Here is a 15443-nt window from a genome sequence, read left to right on the forward strand (position 1 = left end):
CAAGAGTGCAAGCGGGGGGAGTCTGTGCTCCTCCCCCGGCCTGAGATGTAGCTGCAGCAAGGGGAAGCAACCCTACCTAAGCCAGAGTGGTGTACATGCTCATGAATTATGCCAAAATCTCCTGAAGAGCTGGAGTGGTAGTAGCAGTATGCGTGTCAGGTGCCTGGACTCCGGCTGGATCCGCTGGTGGTACCTTGGTGGCAGCTCGTGCAGGTGCTCTGGCTGCATCACGTGCGTGTCCTCAGCCTCTACCCCGGCCCCAGCCTCTGACGGCTGCAGTAGGGGGCGCGGGTGTCTGATCATCTCGAGTAGCACGTGTCCTCACTATTTGTGAGAGAATAGAAGACAAAAGTTTAGAATGGTAATGTCAAAATATCGCACGACAATGAAATCAAATGAAGTGGAATTTTTCCTAATGGTTACATAGCCTCTTGTAGATAAGTATAGACGTCTCCATACCGATCAACGAGACTCTAATAAACCAGTTTGTGATCCATGACTCCTATAAACCTAGGGCTCTGATACCAATTTATCACGACCCTGGTTCGCCCTCCGTGAACCATCATGAGGGCATCTAGTCTCTACGACTAAGTAAGCCTAAATTGCGGAAGATAACAAAAACTTGCGAAAGTAAATAATTTAAAAACAGAAATAAAGCAATAACAGTGTTTAAATGTACTGCTCGGCATACGCCATATATAAATCTTAAAACTAATATCCAAATCCAAGACCCGAAAACCCACGAATCGCAAGCTAAGATCAATACTACATGGCTCTAACTCCAGAATGTCTAATACAAACAGAAAAACACAGAAGGGCTAAAATACTAAAAGCAGGAATAGAAAGGGACTTCTCGGTCTGCGGACGCGGCAGATATACCTCGAAGGCTCTAGAGCAGTCGCCTCCTCAAGGATGATAGGCCTGAGTAGAAGTACCTGAATTTGCACATGAAAAACATGCGCAGAAGAGGCATGAGTACACCACAGCGGTACTCAGTAAGTGCCAAGCCTAACCTCGGTTGGGTAGTGACGAGGAAGGTCAGGGTCCTACTGAGATAAAATAAAGAATATGACACATGACAATATAATATAAGCAGTATAATTGAAAAACTACAATAAGAATCTACACGGGGTAATAAGGAGTACAATAACGGAAACAGAAATAATGGCAAACACCACGAAGTACCACTCATAACAAGGATGATAACCAAGGATCTCTCAGTATCCCGAGGATCTCTTAGTACCCTCAAAACATGTCGGGGATCTCTCGGTATCCTCAATGTATGATAGGAATTTCTTGGTATCCCGAGAATCTTTTGGTATCCTCAATATATGCTAGGTATCTCTTGGTATCCCGAGGATCTCTTGATATCCTCAATATATGCTAGGGATCTCTTGGTATCCCGCACCTCAGTCCAGATCATAAATACGTACAGGGGATTCCCGGGATGTCGTCCCGTAGTCCCAAATTAAAACACATAGAAGCAACACAAGAATACTCAATTAAATGCAAAATTTAGTACCAAGTAAACAATTAATGCTAGCCTAACATACTTCGCGTAATGCAATTAAGGCAGTTTAAGCAAATAGGTAATTAAATCAACTAAACATGCTTTTCTAAACTATAACAGGCTAAATTCGCAAGTAGAATAAAGTAGGAAAAAGGAACTCAACTGAAATACTCAAAGTAAAACCGGATTTTTAACAATTAGCTCAAGTACGCACTCGTCACCTCACGTACAAGGTATTTCAATTACCAAATATATCATATCCTAAGGGGAAGGCCCCCACACAAGGTTAGACAAGCCACTTACCTCAAACCGGCTCAAAATAAACCTGACACCACGTCTTGGCCACGAGTACTCGGCTCCAAATAACCCAAATCTATTCAACTCATTTGTATAATGTACATAACACTTCAAGTAACTGATTCTACAATTAAATTCTAAGCTAATACGCGAAATTATGCATAATGACCAAAATTCCCCTCAGGCACACATCTCGGAATTAGGTGAAATTTATATTTATAGAAACCTCGTACTCTCACGAGTCTATACATAACAAGAACACTAAAATCAGAGTCCAAATGTCCCCTCAAATCCTCATTTAAAGGCCTTTTAAACTCAAGCCCTAATTACCCATTTCTCCCAAATTTCTCACCACTAATTAGGTCTTTAATCACATAAAAACGAGTTATGAAGTCAAGAATGTTAGCTCAAAGCGATTCCCCTTTGTTTTTCCTTAAAAATCTCTCTCAAAAGCTTCAAACTCGGATGAAAATGGTGAAAGGATCCCTCAAATTCGCGAAGGCAACTATTTATATGTTCTGCCCAGCGATTTCCGCATTTGCGGCCTAGGACCGCATCTGCGGAACAAGTGTCGCATCTGCGACTTTCACTTAAGGACCCAACTTCCGCATCTGCAGAACTCTAACCGCAGGAGTGGTTCCGCTTCTGCGGACATTTCACCGCATCTGCGGTTGCTGAGGAAAATCCCAAATTCGCTTCTGCGGTCCTATACGCCGCTTCTGCGGCTCCGCATCTGCGATCCCCAAACCGCAGATGCAAAAAATACCATAAGAATAACTCCTGCAACAACTTCACTCCAAAAATTTCCTCCGTCAACTATCTGAATTCATTCCGAGGCCCCCGGGACCTCAACCAAAGGCATCAACATATCCTCGAACCTTATTCAAACTTGTACAAGTCTTCAAAACACTTTAAACAACATCAAAACACCCAAAACACATCGGATTCAAGCCTAAGTTTCTAAAATATTCCGAATTCCGCTTTCAATCAAAAACTCAACCAAAACACGTCCGAATGACCTAAAATTTTGAACACACATCCCAAATGACATAACGGAACTACTGCAACTCTCGAAATTCCATTCCGACCCTCGGATCAAAATCTCACTATCGAACCGGAAACTTCCAAAATTCAACTTTCAGCATTTCAAGCCTAAATTAGCTACGGACCTCCAAAAGACAATCCGAACACGCTCCTAACCCTAAAATCACCCAAATGGAGCTAACGGAACGATCAGATTTCCATTACGAGGCCGTCTTTACACTATTCTGACTACGGTCAACTTTCCAACACTTAAGCTCTCATTTAGGGACTAGGTGTCCCAAAACTCCCCGAAACTCAAAACCAAACATCCCGGCAAATCACATTAGCAGAGATAAACTTGGAGAAAGCAGTTAATAGGGGATCATGGTGTTAATTCTTAAGACGACCGATCGGGTCATCACATTAAGCTAATGTATTCATGAATACAGTAGCAAAAATAGGCGTGAATCACGGAAGTCCCGCTATTCAGTTGTTGTATTCGAGTGTATTCGACTGTATTTATGGCATAAAACATGGAATTACAGCTGGACAGATTATTGTATTCAACTATATTCACGGTGTGAAACAAGGGATTACACTATTTTTAAACGAAAAGTGAATCAATTAACATAATAGACTCCTAATATAACTCAACAAACTCAATTATAACACACAAATTTTGTATTTCCACTTAAAAAAAAGATTCTCAACCGAAAAATACCCCCAAAACATAACAATCTTCAGAAAAATCATATAATACATCTGAATATTTAAATTATATTAATTAAAAAAAATATATGAATACATTCATGGCATATAGTGAGACAGTGAATACAATGAAATGCATATAATACAGCGAGATACATTAAAATACAATGAAAAAATATAGTGAATACAATGAAATACATGGAATACAATGAGATACATTGAATTACAATGAAAAAAAGACAATGAAAACAATGAAATACATGAAAATACAACGTGGTATGAAAAAAAAGACAATGAATACAATGAAATACATGAAAATACAGCGTGGTACGTTGAAAATACATTGAAATATATTAACAGAAAATCAAGTTGCTCAGCCCCAAACTCCGTCGTCTTTGTTCAAGAACAAACCCTAATTTCCGGCGAATCCCCGTTGAGCAAAAATCTTCAACTCTTTCACCTTTCTCTCTCTCTTTCTCTTCACCGAATATCCCTGTAACTCATTAGAACAAATGAAAAAAATGGGGAAACCCTAGCACACAACTAGAAATCGGAGGCATCACACGATATAGGCATAGAAATCATAGTTGAAAATAGCCTCTCGCCACGAGGGGGTCAGGAGTCATAGACTTGGGGGTATGTGGATCTACTTTAGCAACCAGACATTCAAACTCCTAGGTCAATTCTTGTTCAATTTTTTCACCTCGCTTGATCTGCTGCTGCTGATAAAATACTTTAGATACAACATATTCCCCTTCCCTTTCATCTTCCTCGGTGTTTAGTGGTTATTAGAATTTGATGGGAGAGAAAAAATAATACAATATTTATTTTATGGCTTAAAGATAGGAGATGACTATAAATAGATATTTGGCTATGAAAAATTAAAAGATAGCTATGAAATATAATTTTTTAAAAGAATATTTATTTAAAATAAATTAGATATAAACCTTTGCTACAGGAGGTAACTAATCTTAAATACCCAGCCCATGAACATAATTTGATTAGTCTTCTATTGGACTAGGCTTGGACTTGAATACATTGGTGGGCTCTGGTTCAAGATATTCAGTCTAAATCGGCCCATAGACAATGCTATTCAGGATTCGGCTGATTTACGTAAGAGTCCTTTTTTAGGCCACTGTTTAGATTTTGTCCCTATTATAAAAAAAATTGTGCAAATATAACCTTTAAAAATTACCCTTCCAAATAATGTTAGACTGGGGTCTAATATTGCTCAATTGCTCATAAAATATTTGACTGTGACATTACGTTTGCGATGATTTATTAAATTTTTGGTGGCCTAATGTATTTTGGTCTAAATGATCCATCAGTTTCAAAAGAAATAACAAATCATTTACTAAACGGTTGGAAAAAAAAAGCGAAATTTTCACTCGAAATTCAACCTTTCAACAGAATCTTTATACCCATCGATAACCAACGATTATGCCAAACTCAACGTTCTATATATTGGCCGATTCTAATATGCTATTCAACTTATTTTTTAGATTGGCAACGCATATATGCAATATAATTACTTACCTACAGTTGGGTTCTTCTATGAAGTAATTGTTAAATATTTTTTTAAATCACATAAGAACTCAAGTAATTTTAAACAAAATACTAGCTATGTGAATGCCAACTCAGTTATCAAAAGAAGTACTACTATGACTATTTAACAATAAATAATAGACTACCAAAATGCTCGATACCTGTACAAGTATAACAATGAATGCGAAACTCAGTTTTCAAAATATTGGGAGGGAGATGCTGATGTGCTAAGTCACCCAAGTTTCCTGTTCAAACTATAGAATTTAATACACATATATACCCACTATTTTCAAAATAAGTAGATGCAAGATTTTTGGTGATCTCCAATTCTCCATTCATAATTAATGTCTTATAACGAGGGGGAAGAAACCAAAAAAGACGACTCTCCCACGAATAAAAAAAACACAAATGCTTTGAACTTTACCATATTAATGAGTAATTTTTATGGGTAATCATTCAATTTTGTGTTCATTAATCAAAAATTATTTTCCTTTTTTTTATTACGTCATTCAACTTTGTGTTCATTACTCAAGTAATGAACAAGGGTAAAATAGACTTTCAAGTAAAAGTATTATAAAATTTGGCCAAGGTGACATTTGTGGTACCTAGAGCAAAATAAAATATTTTTTGTGTAACAAAAGAAATAAAAGTGACTTTTGAGTAACGAATACTGTGGGCACGTAAATTTTGCCCGACGTATAAAATCGCTCCTGAAAAGGTCAAAAATAGTTTTCTACTTGTTTTAGAATTTTGTAGGATTGTTAGAGAAATTTTCTCTATTTATTTTTTGCAATATATTACATTTTTGCATTTTTTTTAATCCTAATTAGGAGTAGCTTAAATCACAAAATGTCACAAAATATTTTTTCTTTTGTTTTGTTGCATTCTAACACTTTAGTTGCATTTTTAGGATTTAATTTCATCATTAGATGCATTAGTTAAATACAAAATCGCAAATTGCATTTTAGGTTAGTTAATTAGTTAATTAGTTATATTAGTCCATCATAGGTAAAATAAATAAATATTGTAGCCATACAAAAATTAGATTCAATTAAAGTTTGAGTCTAAAATGGCTAGAGTTTGCAAAAATTTAATATTGAATTGAAAAGAAAGAAAAGAGCTGGACTTGCCTCCTCTGCACATTAATTTGGGCCCAAAAAATCGATGGCCCAATGTCTCAAATACCCACACCCATCCAAATATCCGGTCCAATAATATCCACCCACCCACCTCCGAACGACGCAGTTTCCGGCCAAACTACGTCGTTTGGTTTAAACAACTCCTTTCTTTCATTCTCAAGAGACGGATCCCTCCCCCGATTTTTCTGAACCCTAGCCGTCACCCCATAGAAACCAAGCTGCCCGCCTCCCCTTCGTCACTCTCTCGCTCATACACACTCTTCCTTGACACACACACGCTGAAGTTACAAAGTTTAGAGCTAAAATTCAAAAATTGCAAAGCTGATTTTGAGTTTCAATCCTTGTCTTCTCTCACATTTTCTGGGGATTTCGGAGCTTATTGGAGCTGTAGAGCTTGTTTCGGAGCTGAGAGTTTGTTTTAAACTCAAATCTCTGTTCGATTCCGCTGATTTTACTATTTCGGGAACTGCTGAGCTTCGGTCGAGTTTGCCTCTGCCTTTAGTCCGTTTATTCGAGGTTTCTTTGTTCCACCAGGTTAGTTTTCAAACTCCCTTGTATTATGCTTTTATTTAATGATTAAAATGGCCGAATCCTTATTTCATTTTTCTAGAACTGCTCAATGCCTGATTTTTGCTAGTCCAATTTGGAGTTTGTTTGAAGGCAATGAAACAATTTGAAACATAACATGAATAAATTAAAATCTGTCTTCTCGATTAGGAATCCTACTGTGAATTGGTTGATCATTTTAGTCGAAACGCATTGTTCTCGCTTGGGGATAATCGAATCCTTATATAATGGCTGCAAATCTGCTCAGATTTTCCTTCTGTGATCATAGCATTTAATGAATTGATCATTTGTGAATATGGGTGAATTTTGAACTTTGGCTGAATATTAGTGTCATGTCTGGGAGCAGTGTGTTTCATGCCAAACAGTTTACTTGATTTGGCATGGCAATCATCCTAAACTCTTGACGTGAATTAATTGTACTTAGCTCTTTAGTCATTATGAATGAATCAAGTTTTGACTCCAACAATTCCTTCTCCATAATGTGTGACCTTTAATAATCTCAAACCTAGGAAAGAAAATCAAATAATTCATAAACATCGTAGTATTCTTTAGGCGCGATTCATAAATCATCGTGGCTATGGGTATGGTTCCCGAGTCACAGTCATGATACATACCCCCCAATTCGAGTGAACGATTCACGTGACTCGACCTCAACTTCAAATAATAATTAAAATCAACATGATGCAGATCGCGGGTGCGTTTTACGTGACGTGATTCACAATATGTACAAAAAACAAATGAGTGCCCGACAACGTGACTTGTTCAAACAAATCCCATATATCCTAAAAGCAATTAAAATTCTATTAAAAGCGGTTAGAAAGTAAAAATGCACAATAGGTTTAAACATGTAATAAATAAGATAATTAGGCCAATTATTAATAGTTGAGTTACCGTGCCAAAACCACATAACTCGGGAGGGCCTCATATCTTCTCCCGGGTTAACAAAATTTCTTATCAGGTTTTCTGGTTTCACGGACTTTAAAACAGATTCAAATTTCCTCGATTTGGGATTTAAAATAAACCGGTGACTTGGGACATCATAAATTATTCCAAGTGGCGACTCTAATTAAATAAATAATCGCATTTCGAATAATGTCACTTTAACTGGAAAAACTCCCTATTCTTTGGAAAAAGGAGGTGTGACAACTCGTATGCTCTAATTAACGAAATCCTCGCTCGCGTCAACTGCGGTCTCTGTAAAAAATAATGAAGTAATTGGTTATCATTATTTAACAAGAATAACATTGAAAGTCATTGAACTACTTATTAGGTAGTAGGACCGTAGGAGTACTTATTTAACGAAAATGACATTAGACCAGCTTTTGCACTTAAAAAGTTTGGAACTTTGGTGAATGTGCAACAGCAAAAAGAAAAAAAATGGACACAAATGATAAAATATACAGTAAAGTTTTTCTTTTTATAAGTAGGTTTTACTTTTCAAACATTTTTAAAAGAGGATGAAACAAATTCCCAAACCCCACCTAGCAAATATTGACCCCATTAAAAACGAAGATATAATCATTGTCACAATATGATGAGATGACATTTTATTTTTATTTTTGTGAAAAAAAATATAGAAGTATGTATATATTATTCAAGTCATTGCTAAAAATTACTAAAATCAATTGAATTAGGGTTTTCATTGTTAGTAGATTAAGATAGAATGCTTAGAATAGCAACCCAGTTGAGACTAAAAAGCTCAAGTAGTGGATATTCGGCCCGCCAATTTCAAAAAACGCCACAATAGATCGATTGAATTACCACCACCGCTTGCTTCTCTCCTCTCTTTCTCCGGCCAATATCCCCAGCTGTGTAAGTTCCTAATTTCTCTTTCTCATTTCTGTGTAATAACCCTAAATTCCCTTGTTCCCAAGTAATTTAGCAATTGACTTACAATGATTTTTGTATGTTTAATTTCATTAAAGATAAATATTTATGATAGAATTAGGAGTTCTAGTTTTTGGGACTTAAGTCTTAAGTTCAATATATCCACCAAATCATCCTAATGTACTAAAAGGGATTTTCTTTTCTCGTTACAGTTTTAACTTTAAGTCAATTTAATAGAGAAATACCCTTTTCTAATCCTTATTACTTTAACCCGAATTGCTCCATTAGGTTAAATCCTATCCTAGTTACTGTTAGTGTATGCAGTAGGTCCTTTGAGTTAGATGTTATTATGTCATGGATTAGAATGTTTTTGTATAGGTTTCAAACTTAGAAATGAAAAGAAACAAAAAGAAAGAAAGGTGCTTTAATTATATTAAGAGTGTAAGCCGAGTGAAGAAAATATTCCATTTATGTATTGAAAGATTACTTGGTTGAAACAAAAAGAAAATTTCTTTGTTGTGAACCTCAGTTGCTATTGCTTTTCTTCGTTTGTCTGAACAGGTTATTGTCATGTACTATTTCTGTAGCTGATGCTCTTTGGTGTTGGAACGGCAAGTTCATTTTGTTTCAAAGGAGTGTATATTAACTCTACTATTATAGTTGGTAATATTTTCAGTAGAAGAAGTTTTAGTACAATGAAAGAAGTTGTAACTGATAATGCCTCGAGTTTGCTTACATCAGAATATGTGGGAGAGGCTCCAGTTCTACGTCCTGTGTCTGTCAGAGCAAAATGTTCTTCAAATGTTCAATCAACCCCAGAAATCGAAAAGAAGTATGTCCATGGTGTTTATGATGCCATTGCTCCCCATTTCAGTTCCACTCGGTTTGCAAAGTGGCCTAAAGTGTCAGCTTTCTTGAACTCATTATCTCCCGGTTCACTCATCTTAGATGCTGGATGTGGAAATGGAAAATACTTAGGGTTAAATCCTGATTGTTTCTTTATTGGCTGTGACATTAGTGCTGCTCTTATTAATATATGTGCAGATAGAGGACATGAAGTTTTGGTTGCAGACGCTGTGAACCTACCATATAGGACTGGTTATGGTGATGCAGCGATTTCTATTGCTGTGTTGCATCACTTAAGTACTGAAGATAGGAGGAGGAAAGCGGTGGAGGAGCTCGTCCGTGTTGTTAAAAAGGGTGGGTGTATTTTAATTACTGTCTGGGCCCGGGAACAAGAAGATACGTCGTTAGTTGAAAAATGGACACCACTTAACCAAAGGTATATAGCAGAGTGGATAGGACCAGGAAGTCCTCGAGTTCGCAACCCTTCATCTCCTCGCACCCTTGAAAGCATCCCAGAAGCAGAGGAAAATGGTGCTGGGGAGCAGTTGAAAGACCTACATGCAAAGTCTTCAAAAGTAAAATCAGATGAAGTTATGGACTCAACCTCTCAGGATAAAGGCCGTTCTTTGCTTACTGGATCTGGAAAAGGTTATGCAGAGCAACAGGAATTCTTTGTTCCTTGGCACTTACCTTATCATCGAGCTGAAGTAAGTGGGGCTTCAGCTGTTGCCTTAGCTAGTGGTTTGGCAAAGAAAGATGATAAGAAGGGCTCTGTGGTGTATAATAGATATTACCATGTTTTTAGTGAAGGTGAACTTGAAAGGTAATTCGTTTTTTATTTTATATAAGAAAAGTAAAGAATTTCCCCTAATTTTCTTGTTTGACCAATTTCATTCTGTCAAGTCGCTATATGTTAACAAATGCTTATCATGGTTGTTAAATTTCATAATCTATAACATGATGACTGAATGTCGTTACACTTCTCGCAATTGATTATGATCCATTATGTTTTTTTTTGTGGCTAGGAAAGTGTAAACAGTTTGTGTCATTCTTTGAGTAGAAATTTAGTGTACAATCAATGCTCTGGCAATAACATGTTCATAGAGTTTGAATCTCTTAAAAACATATGATATTTGGGAGGTCACATGTGAGCTTTTGAAATTGTATTGACCTCAAAAGAGCAATGAGTTTTAGAGTTCTGATTATCTCATTATATGCGATGCTAGGAGTCTCTTTCATCCTTATTCAGAAGTAATTTTGATGTGTTACTGTTCTCTCCCAATAAACTGAAGTGCATGCATATAGATGAATGAACGAAACAAAACAAATCCAGTTGATCAGTTTTTCTTGATAAGTAAAAATAGGTTCTTTTTCCCTTATTGCAGGGCTTGTGCTTGTTTGTCTCTGAGTCATTTCTAAAGTTCTTTTATTGCTTCTTTCATACACCCCCCCCCCCAATGGACTGAAGGGAAAGGCTTTTGAGTATTTGGGGTGGGGAGCGGCAAGATGAGGCAGTACTTCTCTGTTATGTAGTTTCGCAAAATTAGAAGTTTGACCAATTTGTAACAATGAGCTGCACTAATTGACATGTTCTGTTCTTCGATAGTTTGGTGTCTGGTCTGGATAATGCACTAATTGACATGTTCTGTTCTTCCATAGGTTGGTGTCTGGTCTGGATAATGCCATTCTCGTTGATAGATTCTATGACAAATCAAATTGGTGCATCATTCTTGAGAAAACATCATGATAGTGTTGAACTTTTCAAATGATTCTTGCACTTCCATTTGGCGAAGTCAAATCTATTACCTGAAGACAATAACCCTAGTTGTGAAAGGGTGATATTGTCTTGATGCAAGGATTGTATTCTACAGATTATGGAGGTTATCAACAGAAACATATGTCTAGTTTTTCATTCTCCGTTGCTCGCTCGGTTGTTGCCTGTATCTCTTGTATCTCTCATCCTGGATTCCTGGTGTTATCACGTGCCTGATGTGGTTATGCATGACAGTATCTTGTAAAATACAATTCTTTTTTAAAGATTTTGGGTGACAAGCCTGAGACCAAGGGGTTTGATATCCCAATAGTTACTTCAGTTTTAGGAGATAGCATTCTCTTGAATAAATTTATGGCTGTGTTTTTAAGGGAACTGAATGCATTTCACAACACTTATATTACAGTAATCATAAAATGTTCTCCAAGTAAGCAATTTAGCACTTTAGACTTTTTGTCCAACTATTAAAGTTTCTACATGTATTTATCTTTGACATTTTTCAGTCCAGTTGAGTACCAGGCAATTTTGCATTCTGCTTTTATCTATCTTCCCATAAGCAAATGAGAAGTCGTAGAGTGTTATTTTGGTTTTAGGCTTTTTTCAAATACATAACATTATTAGTCACCTCTTCAATAGTAAGCAAAGAAAGATGCACCCAAAAGAGTGGTTTAGTAATCAATGAAGTAACTATACTATTTGGAAACCGAGCTACAAATTCTAGCAGCGACAAAAAAATGATGATTTCTTCCCATATGCCTTATTCGTGATGGATAGAATTATCTGTATTTGTGCTGGTTAAAGGTAACATGTATTCAGTGGAATAGAGTCGAGGTGAGCTGACCCGGCACAATCTGTTAGTCATGCATTGCAGTAGCGAGTATCCACTTTTTATTCCACGCCAAAACTTTTGCTCGTATGGTGGGGAAGCTTCATGGTACAACAGAAGTTGCAGTAATTCTGGAAGTTCAAGTGACTTTGGAGTTACCTCAATGGAATCTGATAGAAAACCTCGGTTGGATTCTTCTAGTAGTAGTAGTTTCAACTGTGCTTCTGCTTCCCTGCACTCGATAGAATCACACAAGGATCTGCAGAAAGGCATAGCACTTCTCAAGAAAAGGGTTGCCTGCATTATTGCATACTGTTACAACACATTATGTTTAGAAGTTCCTGCCGAAGCCTCTACTTTCGAAACATTTGCAAGATTGTTGGCTACACTTTCTTCTTCAAAGGAAGTTCGATCTGTGTTTTCTTTGAACATGTCTGGTTCAAGGTGCGTATTTCCTTTATTTATGTATCATAATTATAGATCTGTGCTCAATACTATATAATGAAAGAAATTTATTTATCATGGCATTGAAGCCTCTGATTATCCAGCAATGGCCCGTATTCAGTGATTCGGTTTTATAATTTGTAGGGCATCCAAGCAAGTCCAACAACTGAACAAATCTGTTTGGAGCGTAGATTCAGCCGGGTCATCTAGCACTTTGATGGAGAGTGGACATGTGCCAGTATTGGTATAGTTTCTTTCTTTGGATTCAGTTCAGCATAACATATATTGGCATTAAAAATATTTGTATGAATATATATAGAGTGAACATGCGCCAGTATTGGTATAGAGGCATAGTTTTTAGTATTGGTTTCATGTCTGCATAAGACTTGAGCTTTTCTGTATTTAATATTTGTTTGTGTTGAGAATTATGCCATTGCCTAATTTTAGTGAGGGGTAAAATGCATCATTATCCAGTCTTGCTGACCACATCTCCTTTTCTATTGAAGTCTACATTTTTTTTGGCTTTCTCACATGTATACAGTGGTTTGTTGAAAGAAATTAAAGGACCTTATGTTAGGGAACAACGAACTCAGTAATGCGCAATGAAGAGATATCTATGATAAGCAGGATCTGGCATAACTCAAATACGCCTAGGCGATTCTTATAAATCTTTATGGAGTTTTCTTGCTTACGTATACTAATTTGTAACAAATTGAGTTAGCCGAAGAAGTGTTTTATGTACGGTAGATAATTCTCTCTTGGATTTCAACTGAGAGGCCTTGGTTTTATTAAGCTTTCTTATAATTTTTCAGAACCTGATGAGAAAAATTTATTAGGGGACATAATTTAGTAAGAACTGCAAAGAATAGAGAGTCCAGAAACCTTGTAGCTACAATCTCTTTAAAATCTTTTGGAATTGCTTCTGTGGATTTCAGAGGATGTGTCAGCTTTGTTTAGACAAGAGGGGTTGCTCTGATGGTAAGCAACCTCCACTTCCAACCAAGAGGTTGTGAGTTCGGGTCTCCCCAAGAGCAAGGTGGGAAGTTTTTGGAGGGAAGGATGCCGGGGGTCTATTTGGAAACAGCCTCTCTACCCAAGGGTAGGGGTAAGGTCTGCGTACACATTACCCTCCCCAGACCCCACTAAGTGGGATTATACTGGGTTGTTGTTGTTCGTTGTTGGATGGTTTATGTTTTGGCAACTATTATAACTGAGCATTATTATATGGAACTCTTTGCTACTGGGCCTAATAATGTGTTGCAACCATGCTTTTTTAGTTTTTCTCTCGTAAATAAATTTTGAAAGTAATTAGTTACAATGAAGCTGTTGCATTTGATTTCTCTTCTTTCTTTACTTTGCAGAGAAATACATTTGACAATGCTCTTCCAAGTTCTATTGCTAGTTTGCCGCATTCACATAACGTGCAAGTTAAAACCCTGATAGAGTTTCTTTCATTTTTCTCAAATGTAGTGGTAAATATGTTCTATTTCAGTGATTGATTCTGACTACAAATTTGTGAATTGTCTTCTTTCTTGTGTGATTTGCTAATACATATATACCAAACTAGCAAAACCTAATCCAGGCTTCATTTCTGAGTTTACAATCTTGCAACTCAATTTTCTGGTCCTAATGGAGGGATACTTCTGAGCTACATCAATCTCCTGGATGAAAAAGCTTGTAAAGTTGTCAAAACTAAGTTTAACATTCACAAATTGTAAATAGCGTCAACGTGGTTTTAGCTTTGTTTATGGAAACCACAGTATCTTTATTTTACTCTTACCATATTCTCATACAGCTTTAGAAAGAGTGACGGTTTTGCATCCAAGCAAACACCCATGATTAGAAGATGAATATGCACAGGTGATATCCTTTTCTATTTAGCTCTCACCAACCTGCCCCGCCTGGGGGGCGCAAAATCTGTTTGTCATCAGGTATTATAGACCCGATTCTCTAAGGAGCTCTTCTATGGCTGGTAGCTGGAGATTTCCGAGACAAGCTAAAACCTCACAACTGAACTGCTATTCCCAAAGCAAGTTTTATAGGTAACCGCTCTGCACTTTCTAAGGCATTGTTGGTAGCAAAAGTAAAGGCCCATGATATAGTCATGGGTGGGAGGGGAAGATGAATTTAATTACTAGTCTTAACCATGTTAAATCAAATAAGACAGTACCTAAAGCAGGGGTAAAAAATGTAGCTTTCTTGTCCAAGATGTTTGTGATATATATTTGAACATTTTTAATGTTACCCATTAGTTGAAAAATATATATGGAAGGATTTCGTCAATGTATTTTTTCCGTCATCGTTTCAGTTATTATTAGTGGGGAACTTGTTGAGTTGTCTAAAAGTGACTTTAAATCTCATAAGCCAGCTAATTAACTACTCTATACAAAATCTAAAAATTGAACAAGAATCACAATGATTCTCAATGAAAATGGTGTAGGTGAATTTTTGTGAAAAAGGGAAAGGATTTAATAGTATCATTGTAGGTGGAAGAAGGCTGGAAAGTCTTGGCCTAGCATACTCATTTTCCTGTTACTATACATGCAACGTAAGGCAAAACAAACTTTTCTCGGCAACTTATCATTCTTATCACTAAGAACCTTCTCTTGAATTTTTTTACCCAAATGATAATAAAAATCTGTCAACCTTTGAACCTGACTTATAGCTTTTCCAACAGCTTCACTAATTTCCTTGTTACTTTCTTTTCCAACCTCCTTAAAGGACAAAAATGTTTCACCAGTAAAATGCTTGCAAAAAACAGTTGCAATTTCTTGCTTATGAAAGATCACTCTACTTTAAAAATCTTCCATAGCATAGTTTTCTCCAACTTGGACAATCATAATCATACTGAGATCTAAGCATTTAGTACTTAATATCAATTAGATAAGAGTTAGTTTGTATTTTGGTTTTGGTAAAAATCGAGTCAAACTGATTCATGAA

General features: G+C 36.6%; 2 protein-coding genes across 6 annotated transcripts; both read left to right on the top strand.

Moving 5' to 3' along the window:
- Positions 1-6389: 6389 nt before the first annotated feature.
- LOC142161627 (tRNA (carboxymethyluridine(34)-5-O)-methyltransferase-like) lies at positions 6390-11664 on the top strand. 2 transcript variants are annotated; one of them, XM_075226094.1, is made up of 3 exons: positions 6390-6756; positions 9178-10285; positions 11122-11664. In XM_075226094.1, exons 2-3 carry the CDS (start codon positions 9207-9209, stop codon positions 11207-11209), a joined length of 1167 nt encoding a protein of 388 aa, XP_075082195.1. In that variant the 5' UTR covers positions 6390-6756; positions 9178-9206; the 3' UTR covers positions 11210-11664. The 2 variants fall into 2 exon arrangements, with proteins under 2 accessions (XP_075082195.1, XP_075082194.1); XM_075226093.1 differs by lacking the exon at positions 6390-6756 and adding an exon at positions 6815-8601.
- Positions 11665-11820: 156 nt separating this feature from the next.
- Positions 11821-14786, top strand: LOC107782177 (uncharacterized). 4 transcript variants are annotated; one of them, XR_012697182.1, is made up of 4 exons: positions 11821-12503; positions 12648-12747; positions 13865-14180; positions 14299-14786. XR_012697182.1 is itself a non-coding variant. In XM_016603032.2 (3 exons), the coding sequence occupies exons 1-3, from the start codon at positions 12094-12096 to the stop codon at positions 14000-14002; spliced, it is 648 nt and encodes a 215-aa protein (XP_016458518.1). In that variant the 5' UTR covers positions 11821-12093; the 3' UTR covers positions 14003-14786. The 4 variants fall into 4 exon arrangements, 3 of the variants coding, with proteins under 3 accessions (XP_016458518.1, XP_075082197.1, XP_075082196.1); XM_016603032.2 differs by having other exon boundaries at positions 13865-14786; XM_075226096.1 differs by lacking the exon at positions 13865-14180.
- Positions 14787-15443: the final 657 nt, after the last annotated feature.

The sequence above is a fragment of the Nicotiana tabacum genome, chromosome 12, assembly GCF_000715075.1.
Source record: "Nicotiana tabacum cultivar K326 chromosome 12, ASM71507v2, whole genome shotgun sequence".
In the NCBI taxonomy this organism is placed as follows: Eukaryota; Viridiplantae; Streptophyta; class Magnoliopsida; order Solanales; family Solanaceae; genus Nicotiana; species Nicotiana tabacum.